This window comes from Necator americanus, chromosome V (assembly GCF_031761385.1).
Source record: "Necator americanus strain Aroian chromosome V, whole genome shotgun sequence".
NCBI classification, from domain to species: Eukaryota; Metazoa; Nematoda; class Chromadorea; order Rhabditida; family Ancylostomatidae; genus Necator; species Necator americanus.
Genome location: NC_087375.1, coordinates 15,784,693 through 15,804,244, shown reverse-complemented (window position 1 = coordinate 15,804,244; position 19,552 = coordinate 15,784,693). Strand labels below are relative to the sequence as shown.

Sequence of the window (19,552 nt, the reverse complement as noted above, 5' to 3'; positions counted from 1 at the left end):
GAAGACTTCTAAGGAAGAAGAACTAGGCTTTACCCCACTTTTGGGAGTACGTGTTCTTGATAGTGTTGTAGACATACACATTTTTAGTTCAATTAAGTGGAGCGACTCTTCTGAAAAGTAGAAGATGAAGGCAGCGAGGGAACAAGTGCAGAAATTGATGACAGGAGCGTGAAAATCCATTTCTGACGCGAACAAATACTTACAAGAAGCTTTCGAGAAGCAAAGGCTACTTAAATGTAATCTCTCCGGAGTCGACGTAAGCGAGAAAAGGAAATTGAGGTATAAGGCAAAACAAAATCTTCTCCATATCATTCCTAATAGCTGCTTGGTTCAGCGCCATGTAACCAGTAAGATTTGTCATTAATGACTCTATCGTAGGCAAATTATCCATTCTGAGTCCTGAATCTGGGATTTATGTAGGTGTCAATAACTCAAAAGACGTCACTTTCCAAGTAGCAGTAATTGAAATGGAACTTACAATTACTAAGTTGGCAATAAATGATCGACGTCAAATTTACAGCTCAGAAGTTGTCACAGCATCTTTTACGAATTTCTTTATTGGCTATCAACTTTACATTACAGGTATTATTCGAGACGTTGAAAAAATGCGACTAGGAGTGGAATGGCTGAAAGCTACTACTTATGAGGTACAAATGACAGAAAATTCCACAGAGGTCTTCTGATTGAAAAAGAGAAACTGATCGCTTTTCGTAGCAAAAAGAAGTCTGTGACTAGAAACTCGAGTGGATGAAATCGGATGTAAACTTATCCGCGACGAGTGACACCTCGAGCAAAAGTAGCGGCAGCACCGTCGATGTCACCTAGGCAACGATAATCTTTAGCTGGAGAAAGACAAAGCAGATGTAGTGATAAAATCAGTGGTGTAGTAATTGGGAAAGTTAATGGGCAAAATATTGCAGTGTATGTCGGACATTTTTTCTGTAGTAAAACTGCCCTTTTTGGTGATGTTTGACCTGGGAAACGGGCTCATCAGGAAGGCTGAAAACGAATCGGAGAATGACTTGGACATTGGAGTCAACGTGTTCGGATTGTTTGTAATGTTCAAAACTAAAGAGAGCTTTTGCAGTGAGGAATATTTTGCATTGTTTTCGGTGGAAAACAGAAAATTACACAGTTACTAAATACGTTGTTCTTTGCATCTAGGGGAGAGAAGGTGGGAAGTCTTCGTATGAACATTTCAAAGAAGACCAGTAACGATAGTAGTAATATAATCCATATCCATGATTTCCATATCAGTCGCTCTAATATCTCCAATGTTTTTTCTTGTTTTTGCTCGTCTAGTGTAATAAAAAACACGTGAGGGAGAATATATAATTTTCTGGCTCTGCGTGGTTGCAGATTAATGCCGTGCACTAAACACAGAGATTATCCAGACCGAGAAGCCGTGCAGGAATTGCATCTCACTGGAGAGGAACAGCAAATGTCTTTTTTTACTCATTAGAAGGACATAGGACGAGGAGAAAGTGGCCCAGAGCTGCAATAAACAACAAACATGTTCAGAAAATATAGTTCATAGAAACGGACCTATGTTATTTGCTATGGAGGTAGCGGTCAGAAGAAAAACTGACTCGATCGAACTGTGCATCAGAAAGAATGGAGTTTCGTACCGAATTAAAAAATCAAGAAACTGAGCTGAGCAGACCTAGAGACTCGGTTAATACTGCATCTGCACATCGGTATTAGCCTCATTATATTTTTCAACGTCTTGCAAAGTGTTATAGAAGTTGTACGAATGTTGTGTAGCATTTCGAATTATAAAACTTAAACGTTATACAGAAAGGTCCACAATCTCAGAAAAGGGACGGGAAATACTACGATGCCTTATTAGTCTTTTAATAATAAGATATCGGTACTTTCCCTTAGATTGTTAGTTTGCGACGGACGTTACTCTTCGGCGATTCGAGAGCTCACCCACTACTTTTGATTGCAAATGATCTTCTGTATAAGGTACTGCTACTAAAGGTAATAATGAATTCCGATTCTATCTACCCCGCCAAAGTTAGTTACCGATCGATAACCATACTTTAAGCGAAAAAAAGGCGAGGATGTACCGTGTTAAGCCGCATGAGAAGAAACAGAGCATGTCACTACACACAGATTAATCTTACCGAAATTATTACCTTGCGGCACATACGTTTTCGCAACTTTATTAGATACTGGGCTGGATCATGTGAGCTGTCCATAAAAAAAAGAAGAAAGAATAAGAAGGAAACAAATAATTGACGACGTTGGAGGAACTACTATCAGGAAACAGATTCATAGAAGTTCGGAACTGATCCCCTGAAAGTGCACTCATCACATCTTCGTAAATGACGATTCGGCCAATTTTGAAGTGAAAAAGAGAGGCACGGAGAAGTAAAAAAGATTTAATGGGGCAGCAATCAGATGAAATCCAGTGAAAAGAGAAACTGAATTCTTTGAAAACACTCAGTGACTTAGACAGATCAGCAAGCAGAACAGAAACCATTTTCAAACTTCTGGAAAGATTCATGCTCAACCATATCGCCAACACTTTTGCTTGAGGTTTGAGGGAAAAGGAGATGGAACAGATTGAGCGGGAGAGACAGAACGGTTTCCACTCTGCTCCTAGTGACCCTTGAAAACCTGAACAAGGTGCCAAAGAAACCAATAGACGATTTAAGAAATGCAGTTAAACAGCAGGAAAAGGACATTTTCCTGATGAACTTCGAGCAATTCTGAAAAAGGTCAAACCTCACCCAGTGGAAATACGAATGACTGAGTATTGATTTTCATCCCACATGGTATACATAGTTGGCGCCGAACATGTTCAACTGTACGACGACGACGACGCATCCGCTGTAACGCATTCTTTTTTTTTCCTCATCGAAACCTAAATACTATGTTTTCCCCGGTTTTTCCCTGCTTCTTCTCGGATTCGCACTGTCCTGATCCGGTAGAATGCGTCCGACTGTGCCAGGGTGTCAAAGAAACCGATAGACGATTTCAGAAATGCGTATCCGAGTGGCTATCATTGGGATGAGAGGATTAGCACTTCTTAAAAGTGGAGAATCGAATTTCACTGGCTGCGAATGGCCATTAGCAGAAAGTGTTCTGAATGGAATGAAGAGTTGGGAAGGCTGTTACTCTACGTAGATGGAGTGAAATAATGCTTTTTTCCACGACGTCAGTAAATTCGAAACGAGAGTTTCAGCAGATGTATAGTAGCTATGCAGGAATAAACATCAGAGCAAAATTTTAGTGGCATACACAGAAGGTATATGCCAAAAATTGCAAGTGAATATCAATTTGAAAATGTAAATAAACGCCAGAATGACTTACATGCCTAGTATTCCGAACTTTTCTGCTATTGATTCTACAGTAGCATGAGGGTCCATCGGGAAATTTCTGTACCCAGTATAATGCGAAGATTTGCGCAGCGAAGAAAAACTTGAACCGTTCTTCTCAAAGTCAGCACTTTCCAGAATTTATAGCGTCTTAGTGTTTATGCGAAAACTGATATTTGTGAAGTCTTGATGGGCAAGAAATAATTTTAACGAATAATTGGCTTGGCGTACAAGCGGAAATTATTTCCTCTCCGAGGATCTGTCCTTGAGTAGGAGTTGGCGACACAGTTGGGGATGAATCTTCCCTCACACAGAAACGTAAGGTCACTGAGGTAGAAAAAATTCCTCCGCTGTTCGTCTTTATCAGGGTTTTTTGTTTGAATTATGTTCCTTTTCAGGTTTATTATCTGCATTTATAGCTGTGTACTGCGCTCTACTTGCCCCGGCCAAAGGGACATGACGTCTGCTTTCTTGTGAAGACCTCCGCAGGTTTCATCCACCAAACCGACAATAAACCTTGAACTTATTTCACTATGCTTGTCTTGCTTCAGGGGAACTATCGTATTGTAATTTTTTGGCTATAATAAGACGTGGTAGGTGACGCAGATTTTTCGGTATAACCCTGAGATGTGGGAATGAAAATCTAAGAGAGAGATTCTGCGCGTAAATTGAGCAGGATAACACTGACGACGTCGAATGTCAAAGGCATCACAATTTATGGGGAAGTGGGAGAGCACTAATTTAGATTAACGTAAATAAAATGATGAAATGACGACGAGATCTAAAGGTGAAAAAAGTAGCACACAACAGGATACGTGGTAAGCAGATGTATTTTTCACTTTCTCATCCGTGTCCCGCTCCTAATAAACAAATATCCCTGATTGATTAGCGCGTGCGAACATGACACTCTGCAGAGCTTCGCATTCGGATATCACCATGAGGCGGAGCTTCACTCTGGAAACTTCCAAGCCGGATATGTCAGCGCTTGTTGGGTTGGGGATATAACACTCTTCACATTTTCTGTAATCATCCAATGCGACCAAAAATAATAGATTGAATTAGTTCTCATAGTATTGGTGACCCCTTAAAAGATCTTCTCCGAGTGGTGTGAGGGGGCTACAGTGACGTGAAGTTGGAAAAGTTCCGTGCTTGTGTGACCTCTCGCTTTTCAACTCTGTGGAACTATAGCAAAACTAAGAAAGGTGCTGGTAAATTATACGATCAACAAAAAGAAGAAACAATGAAAGAACGTCCCCCGACATCAAGGAACACTATTGTTGGTGACATTTTTATGATTGCCGGATCGTGTTCCAATAACAGAGTCACGGAACGTTTCTTGGTAGTTCTTCGGGGCGTTGATTTTTTGCTGTGTACCAGGGAATCACACGGCCTATGTTATGTTCGTCTAGACATTTTAAATGGAGTTGTTGTACTTGTCAGCGCTTGTAGACCACTAATCATTCAGACGGTGAGAAACCTGAAACGCCCCGATCGGACTGCGGTCGGGTCGAAGCGACATGAACTGTGGTCGTAGTTGCTTGCGTTCGCAGTGAGACTCTCACAAGCTAAAATCGGAGTCTGCCGAGCTGAGCCAGGCTAAGCGTCACTCAAAGCGCAGCTGTCTACGCAGTTGCACCACTGCCCACGTCGCCTAAGCCCTATTGCATCACAGCAAGGTGCAAGATTTGGCCGCTTATCTAGGAGAAGATTGCCTTGCAGCTATTTGCGAACAACCCAGAAAGTGCTTCACTCGAATGGAGTTTTTAGCAAGACGGTCCCAAAAAATCCAAAATTTCGGTTTCGGCAGCGATCACAGTGAATTTGCCATTCTTTTAATCAGTTTGAGTAGGCTACAGGGCTTAGCAGTTTGAAAACCGTGACAACTACGGATGCTACTTTCTGATATCTGCAGTACGGTCAAAAGATTCCATTCATGATTCAACCTAGATGAAAGCATCGCCCGTGCTACCGAAGTGTTAGCAACATTACGCGTTTTCAGATGCCTCTTTTAACATCCACAGGTCAGGAAATGCAAAAATATATATATATATATAACTGGGGTAAAAACGGCCTCATCCCCGTAGTTTGTAGGTTCCAATAAGTTGGTGGGGAACTTGATCAAACTAACTAATTTAAACTCCATATACAATAACAGATACTCTCCATCATACATCAGCAGTAATTTGAAAAAACAAACATCACTACTTCAGCGTTAAGGCTTTTTAATTTTAGCACTTTGAATGCTTGTGTTGAAAATCAGTCAATACTGTTTTGGTGGACTTGATACGTCGTTAAAGTTTGCTCCTGTTGATGGATCAGACGCAGAACGGACAAGAGCTGACATAGACTCCCATTAATTATTTACGTTTATAATAGTAAATTCAGCGATCTGCCTGGAAGAATAGGAGCTGGTCTACGTTTCACTTTCGAAAATTGGTCCTAAAATAGTGAAAAAAGCGAAAAAGGCAATATTTTGATGTTATTTGAAGAAGCAGTAAACTGCTCCATTCTCCTTTTTGAAACCGGAAAGATATTTTTTGTTTCATCTTTTTGCAGATATTAATCCATGTGCACTACTTCCCGAATGTGTAGTTCTTTGACTTGAAACGATTTATGCATTGAAAAACCATTGAAAAAAAAACCACTTCCAGTTTTTTTTTTTTTCAGAAGCTTAGTATAAAGAATATTTTGAGCATAAAGTTGCATTTGCCATAAATGTTTAGATAAGAAATGAATCTTCACTTAGTTATACTCTTTGATTTTTTAACTATAACCGTTTATTGAGTTACCCATAATTCTCCAGTTAACCATTGGTTAACGATTTGTTTGGAAAATGTTGATCGGAGCGGCAGGAACTCATAAGTGAGCGGGAGAGACGTTTCAGAAGGGTAAGAAACTTTCATACGTTGATCATTTTGGCCGAAATATGCGGAAACTGCAGCAGGATGTGCTCCGCACGTGATATTCTAAATAAATGGAGGTGTAACGACTTGTAGAACTATCTAGTGAGTCGGCTCCACGGTTTGCGCCGTCTGTCGAATAACAGCGGCAACTACGAGAAGATTACGCGAAGACGTGTTGAAAAACATAGTCCTTAAACCCGTATTTGAAAGACATCGTCGAAGAAAACAGGTGCTAGATCGATCTGTCCGCTGTTTGTATTCAAATTTCAATTCAAAAAATGAGAAACTTTTATACAATGTCTTCTGCTCGAACTCAATTTCGGTTCATCGTACGCATCGTACGCAATGAGGAACTTTTCCTTGAAGTGAATTAAGTTTACTGGCTTGTGACACATGTATAACATCAATCTGCGTCCCGAAGTTTTGAAGTGACAACGAAAAATCGCCTTTGTTTCCTCGATCGAATTATAAGGAGAGTGGCAGATGGTGTTCTTGTGTTTTCGGAACGCTCTCAAATCCAAGTGATCTACCTAAAGCGGATCTTCATGTGTAGGTGACGGAAAAAATATAAGGACGTTTAGCATTGAAAAGCTGTTCAGATAAAACGTGAAGTTCGTAGGATTTGAACAGCGACGAATGAATTGATTCCACTCGATCTCGAGCATCTAAAAATTTGGGGCACCAAAAATTCGAGACCGACATAGCTCAGTGTAAATGCACACCAGAAAATAGGGCAAGCCAAGTCAAATAAGTTAATATAAATTAATAAAAAAAAGACAAAATGCTTGGCGTCAATCAGTAGCCTCGGGTGTTTCATGCTAATTCAGAATAGTTCAGGTTTATGAGCACGTATGCAGCCTTTACACTTCTTCGGGTGCCAACCCGGTTGGTCCACATAAAAAGTGCCGTGTTTGTCATTTCAGACGAGTCTATTACTAATTTATGGACCTCTGTGGTTTCTTTGGCTCAGGGCTGTTTCGAAGCATCAGTCGGAGTTGAGCAATGGAACTCTTCTTATAGTGACTAGTATACTATATAGTAAGTAAGGAATTTTCTACAATCCTCAGCACATCGCAGACTTCTCGACACAGCGGTAGATTTGAAATGTATTTCTGCAATATTCGCGAGACAGTCGAAGTACATCTCTAATAATTTAATCAACAATCCATACTGGCAATTTCTAAGAATGCTCTACGCCTCCAATCACTGAAAACTGCAGCAGCGTATCTACTGGCTAATACTATGATTTGTTGTTGTGAAATGATTGCAGAAAATATGACCATATCTCTCATAGACAGCCATGAATGCCGGACTAAATCCCTCAAAACCACTCTTCTACAAATGAATAGTTAATTGCTCATCTACCACACTTCGGCTCCTTCGCAAAAGATTACTACACACGCAGGTATACCGACACCACCGACAGTGCTGCACCAAAAAGTAGCTGCTGACTTTTCCTAGAAAAAAAAATCATGTTAACACACAGAATCTCCTAGTGATAGCCGTATTCGAGCCAGCCACATCATCACAGTTTCAGAACTACGTTTGAAATCAGAAGTTGTCAATGATCTACAAGAAAAGGTAATTCTGAAAAACGTGGATCCTTTAAAAACAAATTATCTCAGGAAGAATAAAATGTGAAGAATGTGCATAACAACAATTGCTGTCAAAATTCCAATCGCGTTACTTACAGAAATTGTAGATACTGTACTGAGTTGTCTCATCGCCTCGATTACTTCTTTCCCATAAAACCGCGACGCATCATACCAAACGGACCTGGAAGAAAAACGTGCATGGATATTGCAGTTGAAACTACTTTTCTGTTAGAAAAGTTTTCTTTTCTGTGTTTGTTGTCTGTTTGTTGTTTAGACTAAAGGGTATATGCCATACCCCATCCAAATCCAGGATATCCCATTCCTGGGTAACCGAATCCGCCGAATCCTCCGAACCCAAAACCTGGGTATCCGAATCCTCCAAATCCTCCAATGCAGCAAGGCGTAGATTCATATAAAAGAGCTGCGAAAAGTAGTATGAGGAATACCTTCATAATTCACCTGTAATCAAAACGATTTAATACGAAGGTTTTTCTGAACCAAACATTTACGTGATTCTTCCACAACGAGCATTCTCCTCCATTGTTCTTTATTTCACGAAACGGAGGTCAAATAGAGGTCTTCGCCATTTCACAAAAGCCTTCAACATCACGGAAGTTCACGATTCAATTCGATGATGTGACGGAGAGCACACAGTTTCAGCAGAAGAACTGGATGTCCCTAACAGGGATAATCAAATTAAATAAGAAAATGCGAAAAAATCCAACGTGGTCAAAAATGTCACTGCAGATGTTAAGAAATAGCAAAGCTACTCTGATGAAAAGTGTGAGGAGATACGAGCATGAAGGGCTCCAAGCGTTTGGAAGAAAGCGCCGGAAAGTTTATTTCTATCAAAAAACAACTCATGATGCGATTGATATTTAATTAACTGAAGTGAAGTGATGGAGTTTCCTTTGCAAAAAATACTTCAGAGTAGCAGATACACTTTTGCACAAGTGGATATGTTATAGTGCAGAACTCTTCAGCTAAACCAAAAGTAAGAGAAGCGTTAGCAGAAGCAATCCTAGCAAAAGAAAACTATCACTTGCTGTGAATAAGGTTAATGCAAAGAGTGTTTCTTTGTGCTTTGAAGTTCCTGAAGGTCAAATTCCAGGGAGGCATCAGAGAGGTCCACTTCGGGATATTTTTCTACGTAACAAACGTTGGACAGTGCTCGACAATCTTTCATAATAAAAATGAAAAAAGTAGAAAAATCTGCTGCTTCATCTTGCAGCCTCTCTCTTACAAATGTTCCACGGTTAAGAGAATAAAGAAAAGGTGAATTGCAGAACATTTTTTTAATGAGGATGATGCTGCATAGTGAGTTAATGGCAAGATTAAAGGATGGAAGATTCAGAATCAAATCAACTTGTTTGTGGTTTACCAAGTAAAGCCCATGCAGTAACTTGTAGGGTCTAACCGATGTATCAAGTCAGTGTCTTTATCCTCACAGACAAGTATGGCACCAATTTATCGACATCGGAGGAATGGAAAGGCTTGCTTGGCACTGGGGCGGATTTGAACCTTCGACCGTTCATACACAGCGGAACCTCCTACCGACTGCGCTAGACCCGCCTTAGACGCAAGGTTAGCTATACATAATTCAGAGAGCAAGTAAATTAACATTCCACAGTACACAAAACAAACAGAGCGAAAATCAGATTTGTTTCACAGTGAACAATGTACAAAGAATTTCCTCGCTAGAACCTGCTCGAGGAATTTTTTCGGACAGGAATTTAGGCTTTCTTGTGGTCACTTCGGTCCGAATTTGGTCTGAATGAATGAATCGCTAGAAGAGACGAAAGAAGTTCTATGGAAGATAGGCGCAGAGGCATCAAAATTTCAATTGTGAAATCTCTTCCCGGTTGCTCGAGAAGGGACCGCTGGAATAAGAAGAACTTTCTGCAGTTTTTGTTCTGCTTCATCTGGCCTTCACACTCGTATCCTCTTCATATTTCTGATCCCTTCCGATAAGGATCCGGGTTTTTATTCGCAATTATTCTGTGGAGGTGGTCTGAGTCCACTCACCTTGCCGTAATTACAAAGCGAAACGATGCTTAAGCGATGAAATACGGAAAAATGAAAAGTGCTGTAGTAGTCTTGAAAAGTTCAATGAAAGATGATAAAATGACCTATGGGCTGTACTTCCACTGTTCTACGATTCAGCCGAGTTGAGGTTACTAATACTCCGTTCATTCTAATCACGGGCAGGGTTCTCCCAGTGGTTTCTCCTTCTGCGAGAGAACTGCAAAACGAAGTGCACGAAGTGTGTCAGGGTTTCCTCTAGAAACATTCTGAAGAAATCTGAAGATTAAGTCGGTCTCGTACTGTAGTGCACCCAAGCGCAAGGAACCCAGTGGCTCGTGACTCTGGTCCAGTGATTGTCGTTGAAATGCATCACATTCGCATATCCAGCATTATTCCGTTATTCTTCTGACACAATAATGACAGTCCATTGCAGGAACTAGCCGATATTGTAGAAGTCAAATAGACATTTTCCGTGCTAAGCGGGTGCAGATGTCTTACCACTACGTGATGGATTTTTCCGTAGAGAGTTTTTCATCCAGCAGGAGTATACATAAGCAAGACGACTTTTGCTTCAAAACCCATACATCCGATTGGGTAAATGATGACAGACGTGCAAGCGGTGGAACCATGGCTATTTGCAATCGGAATCCCGAATGGAGCGTGGTCACAGAGTCATTCCGAGCGCAACAGTTTATGCGCATTCGATGCATAACTCGGTTCGTTTAAATCCGACACCAAAGCTAAGGTTAACCGAAGAGTGTTCGCCACAGAGAGGCAGAGTAGAAAATTTTCGCTTAAGCTAAAACTAACAATAATGTGACTATCTCACATTCCCTTATATAAGCGACACACCTTAGAGAAAACAACATATAATGAGTGTGTCAGAAGAGGAGGGACGGTCTTGCGGTCACATGCGGTCGGAGACATGAGTGATGGAGCAGTGCATCGATCGTGACAACACCGTCTCTTTTCATTCGGTGGTGATAATTTGAAGGTAAAACGAAGAAGAGTCTTTTGATCCCTTAACTGCACACTTCAGTATTTGATTCCATGTTGATGACACGGTGAGGCAATAAATTACAGAAGATTAAGTCAGCACTCTTCCCTTTCCAGTTCAGTGTACTAATTCTGATTACTTCAAAAACGCTGCAGTGAATTAAAAACAGGAGAACGCCTGATTTAGGTAAATGCAAATTGCAGGAACCTTCTCCAGGAAAACGTCTTACAGTTTGAGAGAAAAGTTTAAATGGTGGTATAAAGTGCTCCCACAAGGAAGACCATAAACGTCGTTACTAAATTTGCTGAAGATTCGACGAACTTGCTCGTGATGTTTGTGATTCCTTCATTGTTCCACAAGTTTTAAAAAGAGACACTTTCCTTTTTCAAGGAAATTTTCGTATTTTCAATTCGTAGTTCCTGAATTTGGAGATCTTGAACAGCATCTTTTTCCACCGTTATTTGGCGAAATTCTCATTGGATCGGTTGTTTTTCTATACGGTCCTGATGGAGCGGATGGATGATTGATTTTCTCAAACAAATCACATATCCCGTATAAAATGTACGTAGAACTTTACAGAACCCAAAACCACACGGAAACCATGACTCAAATGATGAGAAGACTAGAAACTACTTGAAGAATTTTATGTGTTTTTTTTTTTTGAAGGAATGTCTCTATTCACAGGCAGTTAATGGGTGCTCTCTCAAAATCCTTAAAATCCTTCCGTAGACCCACATTAGTTGCGAAATCGAAGATTTTCATTGTTCAGGAGTATTTGAATGCTGAAACTTGCTCCATGACCCCCCAATCCCTTGAGGATCAATTCCCATTCGGCGCGACGTGTCCGATTTCTTCCCATCGTGATCTATTTCCGGTCAATTACCCCCACATAGATGCGCTTCATGTTTGCGCTCATTGCGTACTCCCAGAGCGTTGTTCATTGATGCAAAGCAGTTGGAATATGTTCGAATAAAATTAATTTCTATCTAATCCTAATCCCTCCAGCTTTGTCTACTAAAAGGCTCTTTGTTCCATACTTCTGGCAGTTTTATTTCCCTGAATAGATATCGGCACAGAATTTTTGCCGTAGTTTAATGTCAGTTGTCTTCAACTTTTTCGTAGTCTTAATTGCGATGGTTTTGTTGGAGGTTTGAGTAAAAATGACGCACTTTGCCACACAGATGTACATATCACCCTCAGTAATGATCCTCTGAGGCCATTAGAGCAATTTGCCAGCCATTAAAACCGTGTATGGGTTTGCACTTGCGAAATGTCCTACAAGTGAAAGTTTTTGCTTAATTTCAATAGAGTCCTCATGTTTTAGAGGAATTATAAAGGGTTAAGAATTGGTTTTGGGTGGGATGAAGGAACGATGACTTAAAGTTTTTGAACGATCTCGAAAGTTCTTAACTTCGATTATAGAATCCTTGTGCACGGCGCGGTCGTACCTCAGAAGTGGTCCATTATATAGATATTTTTATGGGTAGATAGGTCACAGCGACTTCGTTTGTAAAAGGATGAATATCGTGGGATCGAACCTGTACGAGGTTGTTGACACCCTGAGAGTCTCGCTTTTCGTTGCTGGTTTCGTTAGTTTTAGTTGACCTGGCACTCGATACGGGCTGTGAACAATCTGGTTGATATGAGTGGTTCAGCGGGCTTTTTTGACGTAAATTCTTCACATTGCTCCATTACTCCATATATTCGAAACGTTTGTAAAAATTGTTATTGTCATAATCAATTTATATTTATTCAATCCATGTATGTTTGACGTCCATCAAAATGTTTTTCTACGTTTGGATGATGACTTTCATTTTGTTCCCGTTGCGAGTCTACTCTGCTTCTTTTGGCACTCTTTGAAGGAGGGCCTGCTCAGGAGAAGGCAGGATCGGAGGCATGCTCGAAAATCTACGGGAACGTCTTTGTCAGCTGTCAGCCAACTTACGCCCTATTTTCTTTAGCACTTTCATTTTTACGCCCAAACTAGTTTTCTTCGATACAAAATTGCAACATCATCTAGTAGTTATCTCACCGCTCCAGTCAATAACGCGAATAATGAAAAGCTGCATCTGCAAAATTTGATAATTATCAAACTGCAACCACTGTACTGGTGGCAGTGAACGGCATCGCTGTGAAAAGCTAACAGCGATGCCGTTCCGTTCACACATTCTTGAAAAATGCAAATATTAATAAGCGACGTTCAGCTGTGCCGCAAAGCTTCCTCAGAAGCTTCCTGTGATTTATGATGCGTAAGGTTCCTAATAATATTATAATTCTTGGTTCGATGGTTAAGAGAATCAAAGAGCGCCAAGAGAAGCAGAGTAGACTCGATCCTGCCTTCTCCTGAGCAGGCCCTCCTTCAAAGAGTGCCAAGAGAAGCAGAACGGGAACAAAATGAAAAAGTACAATTTTGCACAGAAATGCTGCCAAAAATATCAGCTTCTAGTTTCAATAGCTTCGCTTCGCCAAAGTGAAGCTGAGTTTTGTAGGGAATTCTCGAGATGTTCTTCTAGTTGAGAAGTTAAGTGTACGTTGGATTGTTATCGTTGGTTTGTTAAGTTGGAAAACAATTTACGCCAGTGCTATCCTTGTGTCACATCCGAAGCATAGTGCTATGCCCCCAACCGGGTAGATTACGAACGAATAAGGTGCAAAAAAATCTTCCGAAAGTTCGCTTTGGGTCGGGATCACTAACTAAGGAGCTATGTCAACAATGATCTTTAATGAAAATTTAAGGACCTTTTCCTTTGCTAATGAATCATTTTTTTATCACGGGGCAGCGAACTGTACTACTAAATCTCCTATAACTATTATCTTCAACTTGCAGCCGTGCGCAAGGTCACATCCGAAGCATAGGTCACACTACACGACTGAGTTTAGACACGTGGATTGTTAATCGTTCGGATTGGTATCGAGAAATTCCTCACTAGAAAATCTGACACAACATCTTGGACAAATCCCACTTCTTGAAAACGCCTTAGCAGTTTTAACATGACTTTTTGCTTTTTTTCGAAAGACTGCTTCCAAGATCACGATGCGTTCTTAGCTTTTGTGTAGAGTCATCAAAGAATATGGTAAATAAATGGTAGAAATGTTTCCGATTGATTTATGCTTTTCGTGAAGAACAACAATTTGCATGAGTAAAACAAATTGAATTAATTTTCTGCTTCTCTCAGTTTTTTCCTTCTCATCTCCTACTTTTTGATAAGAGAGCAGAAATAATTCTTCTAAAAGCAACCATCCAGAAACTTTTTTGTGATTTGCGCAATACTTTTTCTTAGCATGTTTTAATGTTTTCGCAAGTCGCAAAGGTCATACCGATCTGGACTTCATCTGTATCATAGCATTCGCCACGTCTGAAGTCGAAGGCTTCGTCTACTGCACTTGCGCCGTCTTCATAGATTTGAAAAGAGATTCGTTTCGGATAATTTAACGCTTATATTCCATCATATGTCATTCCAAACTAAGCCAGTGTTCCGATGCTGAGAAAACAACATGAATGTATGGACAAACATGGAGTTCACACACTGGAATAGACCTTTGATTGTTTATGACTGAAATCGAAATCTTTTCTCTATTTTTACTTTAGTTTTTATGTTTTGATGATGATAGGAGGACAATATTGAAGTTATACACAAAGTTGCTGAATTTCCTTTCAAAGGGTTTTCCTCGCTCTGTTAATTCCTATCCATTTTATAGAGCATTGAATATGGCATGGACAAGGCGCTAATCCAGATGAACTTCCCCTGCAAGGAGTTGCCGCCAATCCTTGAAAAAGTGGTGGCAAATGAGCGAAACGTACCATGATTCTGGTTGATGGCGCTGCGCTTCATTGTCCAAATCATACAGTACCTGCGGGGTCGGCTGTGTGCCAGGCGATCGAGATTCTCATGCAAACCGATTTGGCGTTTTTCCCGTTTCCTTCCCTTTTCCTGCACACCATCAAACACTTAGCTTGATCTAGCTACGAAGCTTTGGAAACCACCGCCGTACGATACATTGGTAGTTTCTGGACTAAATGGGGTTTACAGCGAGGCTGTTTCCGTTGCTCTTCTATCTACTTCAGTCCGATAGAGCAAAAAACACTGTAACACTGTTCAGAATGACATACAACAGAAACATTTTTAAATATAAAATGGCAAAAATGAATCGCTATGACTCTGTATACAATATAGTCAGGTCAAAACGAAAGAAAACTAAATAAATAAGCAGGAAAATGCGTAAGCGGCTGCGACACGGTAGGACATAGCGGTTAGGACCCCTGCAAGCACCACTCATTACTGCTATTCGCGACGGTCCCAGCCCGATCACAATAACTGGCTCCAGCGCGCCGCTACAAGCGCAGCCGCTTACGTAACTTCACCGAGCTTCATTCATGTCGTTGTAACCCGACCATACTTCTTTTTCACGAGAAGTAATGTACACCTAGCATTGCAACGAGGTGACGTTCTACGTAAACGTGGCGCTGGCCCAACTTCACGGAGCACGACAAACTTTTCGGAGCTTCTCATTGCTTTTGATAGACTTCTTAGTTCAGTAGCGCATGGATGACATCATGTAATCTTCTCGTCAACAATTTTTCCGTTTCTTTCTCCTTCAGGTAGCCTCTGACCTCTCTGTCATAGAGATTGAATTCGTAGATGGGTTGAGATGTTGCCGAAATCAAAATATTACGAACTCAGACAAGACACATATCTAGACATCCAAGTAGCGACTACAGTCGAAATTTGGATCAGATGACTTTTTGCTGATCTCTAAGACATTTCAAAGATTTCGCTTATTTGAGCAACTCCTTCAACGGAATCGCCTAGGGTGGATGTGCTACATCTTTAACGAGCTCACAAAGCATGCAACCGCAGGATTTGGACTCATTGCACAAAGTGTAAGATATTTTTGGAGCAAGTAGGGACTATGTGAGATATTCTGGTATCTTGAAAAGTCGCACTAAACACGACATTGTGCCAAGCGTCTACCTGTTCAGAAAGACGAACTTTGGTGAGTAGAACTAACACTATGATAACTAAGAAGTAGAGCTGGATCGTATTTTTATCTTATGAGATTTTCTGGTTTGGTGTATTTCTGCTGTTTCTTCATTAATCACAACTTACATCAATCTAATTTTGATGCTTGTATGTTTAATCAAACTGCATTCAAGAACAGACATTAGTTCGAGGTAATTCTCTTTGTCTGCCGTGTTAGTTCCAATAGGTTTGGAACCTCATCCCGTGGTTATAGGTGACGAAGCGAACCACGCACACTCACTCCCAGCGTTTCTGTCCCACGCGTCGACGTGTGCGATGTGCGCGTTTTTCGTTTGCGTCATGTTGTCGATCTATCCCTTCCCAGGTGGCAGTATCGATAAACACACTGTTCAAGATATTAGGTCCTGCAGAGCAGCAAACTTGGTCAGGAAAATGTGCGTGGGTCAGAGCGAAGATGACATCAATAGTTTTTTCAACGATGCTTGTAGCTTGAAGATTCCCGTGCTGCCGTGTCTGCGCTCTCAACACTAAAACCACTTGAATCCGTCGCAATTCTGGCTGCTGTTCTGCTGTTGAAATGTGCATTATTCAATAAGAAACTTGTATATTCAAACAGCACCTCATTCAGTCTGCTTCGACGTCAGAGCTAACCGGACTGGATGCTAGTCTCCAGTTGTCCGCCTTCGTCTCGGTATCGATCGAATATTTTTAACATAAACAAATTAAATCGTAAACGAATCTCCCGCTCCCAACTGTAGTCTGTCAGCTAATTTTATTGTCTCGCTGCCCTGCCTCAAAAGAATCCTCGCTGTTCAGACTTGTTTCTGATGCTACTTTTCCTTTGCTAGAGTTTTGTTCTATTACTTTATCGTACTACTCTATAGCGATTTGCTCTAATAGATTCCACATTTGTAGAGAAGAGATGACGCACCGGAAATCTGTTCGAATAAGGTTCTTCGATATTCCTATCCCTTGAGGTAGCCAGCTGAAATGCTCAAAGTTCTTCGTTGCTTCCTGCAGTAAGATACTAATAAATTAAAAAGATGGAAACTGAGTTGATCCGCTGAACTGCTATTTATTAGAGGGTCTCTTAATTCAAAAAGAAAAACGATATGCCTAAGGCCTTGTGTGTAGGATAATTACTTTTCAATGTCATTCCTTAATATCTCTCTTTTTTCTTCAGCTTGTATTCCTTTGTTTCTCTCCGCAACTTTTTGTTGTTTCTTGTTTTGGACTGCAATTTCTGCCGAAAAGATATCAAACACATTAAGACGGCACGTGTTTGTTTGTGTTCAGCGTTTCTTTGGTGCTACTTCCCATCGACATAAACACTGAGACGTCTGTGCTGCAGGGGATGCTTTAAGGATACCCACTGGAAATGCTGATCCTCTCCGCTCTCACATAATCTCCAGTATTTGCAGGCTGTTGAAGCCATGTGCTCTTACAATTATTTATAATGATTGCGTTTCCTTAAATCCCTTTTTAAAATAAATACACGAAAATTTTAATAAGCAAAATTAGGTGAGCTATTAATCTATAGTATACTTTCTAGGAATTGGAGCCGGTCCTTGACATCTTTTTTCCCTAATTTTTTTTCGAGATGCTTTTATATTCTGCTGGTTGAAGTAACTGGTGCTAATTCTGACAGGAGCTTCCCTTCTCAGCATTCTTCACTTTCTGTGAGGAACTAAATATAAGTCATTTGCGAGGTCTCCCTCGTATTAAAAACGTCTCAGATCAGATTAAGTTCTCAACCACTTTTCGCTCAGCTACCGGATTTATTCCTCCTAGATCTTCTCCTCCACTTGAGTTTGCGCTACTTCTTTTTGCTACATATCACAAGAAAAATCGAAAACTGACTCGTTGCACTCTGAGAATCGGAAAAATAAGATTTGCCCCAGAATCCTTGGAATCGAGGATTCTCTGTTAGATGTTACAATATTATAATATGATATTGGTACTAAAACTTGTTAGAACCGCATCGGTGATGGTAATTTCTCTAAAACACGCTTCAACGCAAGTCACTACAATTCTTGAATACCTGATGTTTTCAGTATAACGCTTCGCTGAAATGTGACTAGGCCACCTAAGACCTGAGAAAATTATTTAAAAGGCGTTTGGGATTCGGGACATAGTTGCCCTAATGCACTTTGCGCCCCTTTCGACCGAAGGAAACGCCTTGACCACCCGTCACGGAACGCTCTCGTGTGCAGAGCTACAGTTTGGTTTGGTTCATTTTTGTGTCATATATCGTATTGGAATAAATGGATGTAATCAGCAGCGTTACTTTCTGCACTTTCTTCGTTAGAGTGAAGGAGTTTATAAGAGTACCACTTTTGCAGTGCAGAATAAGAGCTGAACGGATCCACCGTTTGATTTCACCCTCACATCGGACCAAGGACAAAGTTTTTCCAGAACCAATAGGCAGGCTTAAGCAGATAATTGAAGTGCAAGCGCATTTATTTCAGTGATGCAACGACAGCTGATGGTTGAAAACAAGTGTATCGATGAGTATGAACAGGGTTACAAAGAGAAATGAACACCGCACGTGCGATTGACATATTGTTGTGGATCGGAGAAAAACAATGGCGAACGAACGGAAGATACATCCAGAAATACGGAGTCGACCCGGCGTCCATTCCACTTTTCCTCTCTTTCCGGATCCACAGCAGGTATCCGCGGGCGAGACTGGCTGCGAAAGATTGCCGTTGCCATTAATGCAATATTACTCCGTCGGCCGTTCGTTGTTGTTTTCGTGACACCTCAATCCCCGAGGTTCATGCGAAGACGCTTGTATTCATTATGCTTGCATTCCCCTCGTTAAGAAATGCGAACGAAAGAATCGTACACATGTAGCCATAGATTTCCCACGGTAACGTTCGTACTCCATCAGTATTCTTCCAGCGGAGAGGTGAGTTTTTTAGTAGGACCGTGCGAGAGATGAAAAGCAACCTGCTTAGGAGCGTTTTTGGATAACGTTAGAAGGTGACTTTAGATCTTAACAGAAGTGTGTGATTGTCCAGGTAGGTGTTTAATTCCTGCAACTTCAAGCATTTTAATTTCCACCGAAACCACCTCAGAACCGCTAAACTCGAACCGATGCTCTATTACCCTTAGCACTGTCAGCTTCTGAGAGCCTCTTCCACTAACCATGGTTTGGAAATATGCCATATTTTTTCTCCAAGTTTTGTAGTTCTCTTTTCATTCTTCTTCAGTTCCGGAAATTTGCATTCCCTTAGATTATCACGCTATCTCATTGTTTTCCTTAAAAATAATTTCGTTACATGACCTAGAATTTCTTTAAAACTGCTTTGTCTTCTCATTTTCTTAAGCGGCTTTCAAATGGGTCGTTTTTACATGTTCTGTTTCAAAATAGAAACTTCACTCATACTCATTTGCCAGTTACTCGCGTGCCAGTTATCCGTTTGGACTGCGTTTGGCGCCATAATCTTGAGATCTATAGTTGGGTCAAAATGGCATGAAGCACGGACCGTTGCGTAAACGGCTGCACTCGGAAGCGGTGCGGCGGAGACAGGGGTTGGCATCGAGGTGGGACCATGGCGAACTGCACACGTAGGTGGCGGTAGCGATGATCCTTACACGATCCCAACCGCCACGCTCCACCGCTCCGCCTCGAGCGCAGCCGCTTGCGCAAATGTCCGTGCTTCATGTCGTTTTGATCTGACTATACTTACTTGCACTGAAATAAATGCAAAATTTCCTG

General features: G+C 41.0%; 1 protein-coding gene across 1 annotated transcript; it reads right to left on the bottom strand.

Annotated features, from left to right (window-relative positions):
- Positions 1-7,961: 7,961 nt before the first annotated feature.
- On the bottom strand, positions 7,962-9,359 carry RB195_014019 (uncharacterized protein; the record flags this gene model as incomplete). Its single annotated transcript, XM_064204101.1, has 4 exons — positions 7,962-8,005; positions 8,120-8,209; positions 8,271-8,283; positions 9,288-9,359. The coding sequence occupies 4 exons, from the start codon at positions 9,357-9,359 to the stop codon at positions 7,962-7,964; spliced, it is 219 nt and encodes a 72-aa protein (XP_064059982.1).
- Positions 9,360-19,552: the final 10,193 nt, after the last annotated feature.